General features: G+C 59.7%; 1 protein-coding gene across 1 annotated transcript; it reads left to right on the forward strand.

Annotated features, from left to right (window-relative positions):
- Window positions 1-1,234: 1,234 nt before the first annotated feature.
- Myod1 (myogenic differentiation 1) lies at window positions 1,235-3,851 on the forward strand. The gene is made up of 3 exons (XM_005380390.1): window positions 1,235-2,095; window positions 2,554-2,632; window positions 2,933-3,851. The coding sequence occupies exons 1-3, from the start codon at window positions 1,469-1,471 to the stop codon at window positions 3,181-3,183; spliced, it is 957 nt and encodes a 318-aa protein (XP_005380447.1). The 5' UTR covers window positions 1,235-1,468; the 3' UTR covers window positions 3,184-3,851.
- Window positions 3,852-6,295: the final 2,444 nt, after the last annotated feature.

Genomic DNA, 6,295 nt, shown 5'->3' on the forward strand with positions numbered 1-6,295 from the left:
GGACTACAGGCTCCAGTGAGCCTGCAGGGAAGAGGTACAACTGAGGCGTCCAGAGGAGCCAAGCCTGGAGATCCAAGGGTCCGGCCAGGGCTCAGCACCACAAGGGCCAAGCTTGCTAGGAATGCCTGCTGCAGGTGCTGGGGACCTAGGCCAGCCCCTGCCACAACAGCCCTGCACCCCACCAGGGCCTCCACATCCTCCCTCTCTTTAGTGTCTCACCACCACAGTTACCCCAAGAGACAGCTGTCGTCCCCGGAACTTATAAAGTGGAAACTGGGGTTCCAGAAGGAAATGTGACTTCCACAAAATAACACAGAGAGAGGAGGGGAGATCCGCACTCTGAGGGGAGATCCTCAGGCCAGGTCCTGGCTTTTGCGACCTTCAAGAAAAACACTTCCCTTGGCTCGTACAGCGCAAGGCCTGGCCTCCCTGAGCCCTGGGCGAAGGGAGTTTCAACCCAGCCTCCACTCCCAGTTTCTGGCACCAGACAGCAGGGGAAACGTGCGGTTAAGGTGAGCGGGAGACTACTCCCTCTCTCCGAGCCTGGACCTGGCAGGATCCGAATTTGAGCCGAATAGCACGAGGTTTTAGCGCCAGTTCCCAACTGCTGTTCACAAGACTGGTTTTTTCAGCGTCCAGGGAAGATGGGCCGGGCCCAGGCCCTCTGAGCGACTCCAGGGCAGAGATTGATTGAGTGTCACCATCTCCTCGTCTTGTCTCAGGCTCACCGAACCCCGAGGCATTTCTCCCCCTCTGACTAGCTTTCTGCTGTCCCTCGGCTTCTTTGGGGGTCTCTCTCATCGTCTCTGCCCTATTCGTTGCGTCTCCCTCCAAATCTCTCCTGATTGTTTTCCTATCCCTGTCCTCCTCCTGGTTTTCTCACAAATCGGGGGGAGGGAGGTGGTCCCAGGTCAACTCCGAGGTGAGCGCACAGCGAGCGCTCCCGCTCCCAGCAGACGCGGGAGTCGGGTGTGGAGGGCTTGGAAAGGGTGTGTGCGACAGCCAAGTGCAGCCCTGTCGGGCCGCCAGTCCGTCTCGCTCCTGCCTAGGGAGGGGCCGGAGCGCGAGCTCTAGTGCCGCGAAGCTGGGGTGGGGGGGGAGCTCGTTGGCCCCGGGGCCACCCTGGGGACCCTCAGGCCCCGCCCCTCGCGTTCCTATTGGCCTCGGACTCCCCCGCCCCCCGCCGCCCGCTCCAGCTCCCGGGCTTTTAGGCTACTAAGGATAAATCGCCCCGGGCGCCTGGCGAGGAGCTGGGAGTGGGGAAGCCGCAGGGCGCCACCGCCCGCCGCCACTTTCCTCGCCGCACATCCGGCGGGACAGGACTGGGCGGGTGGGGGGCGGTCTGCTGTGCATTCAAGCCCCCGGCACTTCGCCACCGCACCGTGGGGCGGCGGAGTGGCAGAAAGTTCAGGGCAACTCCTGCCGCTTGGGTTGGACAAGAGCAGGACCGCACCATTCCCGCTGGGACATGGAGTTACTGTCGCCGCCGCTCCGAGACGTAGACTTGACCGGCCCGGACGGCTCTCTCTGTTCCTTTGCCACAGCCGACGACTTCTATGACGACCCGTGTTTCGACTCCCCGGACCTGCGCTTTTTCGAGGACCTGGACCCGCGCCTGGTGCACGTGGGCGCGCTCCTGAAGCCGGAGGAGCACTCGCACTTCCCCGCAGCTGTGCACCCAGCCTCGGGCGCGCGCGAGGACGAGCATGTGCGCGCACCCAGCGGGCACCACCAGGCGGGCCGCTGCCTCCTGTGGGCCTGCAAGGCGTGCAAGCGCAAGACCACTAACGCAGACCGCCGCAAGGCCGCCACCATGCGCGAGCGCCGCCGCCTGAGCAAGGTGAATGAAGCTTTCGAGACGCTCAAGCGCTGCACGTCCAGCAACCCGAACCAGCGGCTGCCCAAGGTGGAGATCCTGCGCAACGCCATCCGCTACATCGAGGGCCTGCAGGCTTTGCTGCGCGACCAGGACGCCGCGCCCCCTGGCGCCGCCGCCTTCTATGCGCCGGGCCCGCTGCCCCCAGGCCGAGGAGGCGAGCACTACAGCGGCGACTCGGACGCGTCCAGCCCGCGCTCCAACTGCTCCGACGGCATGGTAAGGCTGGGACCCAGGCGAGGAGGGTGCGGGGACGAAACCAGCGCTTCGGACATCTGCGACGCGTTTCCTAGCGCTGGGAACTGGCCCTGGGGGTGGGGGACCCTTTCTGGGAGTGTGTTCCCGTGCCCTGGGCAGCGGAGACTGGGAGAGCCCAAAACTTTGGACAAACACGATCCGCCCGATTGGGACGTTAATATATAACGCTATGCCGACCTGAAGGTATGATTTTTTCTCCACATATCCCTATTTCCAAAATGCAGGTGTGTGCCACTAAGTGTTTGTCCACTCTCGCTTTGGTCTTGCATGCCGCCGATCCCAGCTCTGGCTGGCTTCTGCCTCTCTGGTCCCAGAATTGTGGCTGGGACCATTGGGGGGGAGGGGGCAGCTGCAGGGAGTGGTGCTCCGGCCGCCAATGGTCTCCCTGCCCCGACTGGGGACGTCCTTGCCATTTGCAGATGGACTACAGCGGCCCCCCGAGTGGCGCCCGGCGGCGGAACTGCTACGACGGCGCCTACTACAGCGAGGCGCCCAGCGGTGCGTATTCCCGGCTTCGCCCTGCGCTGGCCTCCTTCGCGTGTCCCCCCGGAAGCCGTCCTGGCCTCCCTATAACTCTATCCCGCCCCTCCCTGTACACACATGCATCCGGGGTCGCGGGGCACCGAATGAAATACTGCGCGTGCGGCTCCCTCCCCTTTCACCCCGCGCTCTCGCTGGCTAGATCGTCCCGGAGGCTGGTAGGTCCTCAGTTTCCCCTTGGCCCCCAAGTATTGGGACCGGGGATGGGACCTTGCCGCAGCTCAACCCCTGCTCACGAACTCACCACTCCCCGTGCAGAACCCAGGCCTGGGAAGGGGGCAGTAGTGTCCAGCCTCGACTGCCTGTCCAGCATTGTCGAGAGGATCTCCACGGAGAGCCCCGCCGCGCCCGAGCTCCTGCAGGCCGACGCGCCGCCAGAGTCGCCTCCGAGCCAGCAAGAAGCGGCCACTCCCAACGAGGGCGAGCTGGGCGCCCCCACCCCTTCCCCGGACGCCGCCTCGCAGTGTCCTGCGGGCGCGAACCCCAACCCGATCTACCAGGTGCTTTAAGGGGCGTGATGCCCTCCCGAAGGATGGTGCCCTACGGTCCCTCGAGCCCAAAAGGTTGAGCTTAAATGCCACTCCTCCCAATCGCGCTTTAAAAGCGACCCCTCCCGGGGCAGGAGGGGCGGGTCACCTGAAAAGCGTTCCCGCCCCCCGGCCCCAGCGCAAGGACGCTGCCCATTTTCCACGCAGGAAAACGGACATTCGGTGGCCGCCTGGGGTTTCTCGGCGAGGCACAGCTGTCCTGCAAGGGCCAGGCCCTTCCTTTCCCTTGATGCCTCCAGCAAGGGGACTGAGACCCTTGCAAACCTACACCCCACCACCACCACGCCCAGGTTATTTTTAGGGGCTCGGCCCCTACCTTCCGGAGCCCTCGCGATGTCCACCTTTTCCCACCCGCCTGAGAGGTGCGCGCCAGTCCCAAGTGGAACAGGTGTAACTGTACCCCCTCCCACCCCGTCCCATCCCGCGGTTCAGGACCACTTTTTGTAATACTTTTTGTAATCTATTCCTGTAAATAAGAGTTGCTTTGCCAGAGCAGGAGCCCCTAGGGCTGTATTTATCTCTGAGGCATGGTGTGTGGTGCAACAGGGACTTTGTATGTTTTTACGGCAGGTGCGCGAGCCGCGGGCGCTCGCTCGCTCAGGTGTTGGAAATAAAAATGCTAATTTATACCGCGGTGGCTCCGCTTCCGGGGTGGGGGTGGCGGGGGCTGGAGGAAATGCCGGGAGCTGGGTCAGCTGCCTCGCAGCGACCCCTGTCGACAGCAGACGGATTGCAGGGAGACAGTTTGCCATGTGTTGGAGTTTCTCGACCTTGACTTCACGCACAAGTCCGATTCTCGTGGAAGGATGCACATTAGATTGATCTGCGTAGTTTTTCAAAATCTGTGCCCGTCCCCTCCTCTTGGAGACTCAGATACGTCTCTTCCCAGATACCCAGGCCACTTGTTGGTATTTTTCAAAAGCTCTCCCTGGTGATCCTAAAGCCTATGCAACGCAATCATGTCCCTCCACGCTCACAGCGTGGCCCTAGGTGTGTCCAGAGGATCACCGGGAGGTCATGGCCCAGGTGTCACTCAGTCCTTGCAGGTAGACAAGATGCGAGAGGCGCTCACAGCACAAAGATGAAAACCTACAGGGAGCAGCTTTGCACAGTGTGGCTTGCACAGGTTTTTAATGAGAGGTGAAGCTTAGTAGGGACCAGCATGCGGGACAGGCTGCTCCGCCCAGTCTGTAACCACACTTAGAGCATCCTGGGCCTGTCCCATGTCCTAAGAAGACGGGATCCCAGAGGCTATGGGGAGAGGCTGGTGTATGAGCAAGGTCACACACGTGCTGTCTTCAGACCGTAACCTGGAGCAGAGCAGGGGCCTCTGGTTTAGCCCAGGTGCTGAGGAGGGCTTCCTAAAGGGGAGGCCACTGTAGCTCGTCCTGAGAAACAAGAGTAGACGACACACAGTGCCCATGGAGGGACATCACCCGCACACAGACACCTCCGCCTTCCTGTGTCTCCAGGCCAAGGATGGGGTGGCCTTGCAAAAGTTCCTCCCAACTCACATACTCAGGACCTCAGCACCACCTACGTTCATCCTGAAGACCCTTTTCCTGAAACCTTGTAGGTCCATGTTCACGTGGTGGGCAGCCCCTTGGCACTGCAGGTAAGGCAGGATGCCAGGAAGACTGGCCACCTCTCACCTAGGACCTGCTGTCTATCCTGAGGAGTCTCTGCCCCCCTCAGTGTCCCCAAGGAGCCCCGCAGAGTGTTCTGTTACTAAGGATGCCCTGGCTGCTTCCCCGATGCCCCCAGTGCTACACACTCCCTGGAGGCCCCCTTTGACTCTTTCTGTACTAGGACAAAACAGAGACCACTGGACCCAGTTCCTGCCCGTATGAGCCACCCGACTTTTGAGACTATGATGGAGGACAGGACCATGGTCAGAGCAGATAAGGTTTCCTAAAACCAGTCTTCTGGAGGTGTGGACAAGCAGATAACCTCTAATAAGAGTCTTACAGGACTTGGCCAAGAAGAGAGGCCAAGCAGGGGGCTCCAAGCTGAGACAGTAGCAAGTACAAACAGCTGGAGTGAGAGAAAACTGTGCCTTAGAAAAACAAAGACGTCCTAGGGGTGTGACCAGAGGTGAGGGGGAAAGGCAGAGGCAGGGGCACAGTGGATCTCATTTGGGATTTACCCTGACAGCAGCAGGGAGCAGAGAGAAACCAAAGCAGAACAACGACATGAATAGACCTGTAATTTGGAATGGTCAGGTTGGGTGGGCAGAATGGACGGGAAGGAACACGGCTTGAGATAGAGAAGTGTTGTAAGGGAAAGAAAGGTGGAAGAGATGGAGATGGGAATAAGAAGGTGATCAAGCGAAGTGTGGAGGAGGCAGTTTCTGCATTGAAAAAAACAACTGTAGACATGAAGGAGGCCCCAGCTTATAGGGAGTCAGCATGCAATTAGAAAAGGGTGCCCTTTCACTAGTGGGCAAGCTGTCCCACTCCAAGGTTCATGCTGTGCAACCAGGAAGCAGGCAGGACCCCAGTCCCCACGCAGCTCAGCCAGGTACACTTGTGCAGTGAACAGCCTATGTAACTGTTCACAGCAGCCTGACTATGGAAGCCCTAGGGAAGTGAGGAGGAGAGCCATGATGACTTCAGGCTGTGATTTGCTTCTGGGTGGTGCCTGTAATGGCTAATCTTAATGGTCCACTTGATTGGTTTGAGAGTTGCCTAGGAAATGAGTAAAGCACACCTCTGGGTGTGGCTGGGTGTGTCATGAAGACATAGCTTTAGGGACTGTACCTGGACCCTAGCGCTTTCCTCTCTGCCTCTGTCGCCCTGTCCTTTGCTTCCCAGAAGCTTGTGTTGAGCAGCTTTGCTCTGCTGTGCCCTTCTGCCATGACGTTTCCACCTTGGAGCCAATTATACACTGAAACCGTGAGCCAACATAAGCCCTTCCTCCTTGAAGCTGTGTAGGTTGGGGGTTTGTCCCAGCAGTGGAAAGCTGACTAATACATGCTGTTGTAGAGATGGGGCCTCAGAAAGAGGAGGAATGGGAATGCATTTAGCCAGGACACTCTGAATTGACAGTGACAGAAACCTCATTTAAAGTAGCT

Source organism: Chinchilla lanigera, unplaced genomic scaffold (genome assembly GCF_000276665.1).
Source record: "Chinchilla lanigera isolate Chin_1 unplaced genomic scaffold, ChiLan1.0 scaffold00013, whole genome shotgun sequence".
NCBI lineage: Eukaryota > Metazoa > Chordata > Mammalia > Rodentia > Chinchillidae > Chinchilla > Chinchilla lanigera.

What these genes read in the sequence shown, in the direction of transcription:
- Myod1 (XM_005380390.1), top strand. Translation starts at nt 1,469, where the DNA reads ATGGAGTTACTGTCGCCGCCGCTCCGAGACGTAGACTTGACCGGCCCG. An exon ending in CCAACTGCTCCGACGGCATG is followed by an intron (nt 2,096 to 2,553) that starts GTAAGGCTGGGA and finishes TGCCATTTGCAG; the next exon opens with ATGGACTACAGCGGCCCCCC. An exon ending in CTACAGCGAGGCGCCCAGCG is followed by an intron (nt 2,633 to 2,932) that starts GTGCGTATTCCC and finishes CTCCCCGTGCAG; the next exon opens with AACCCAGGCCTGGGAAGGGG.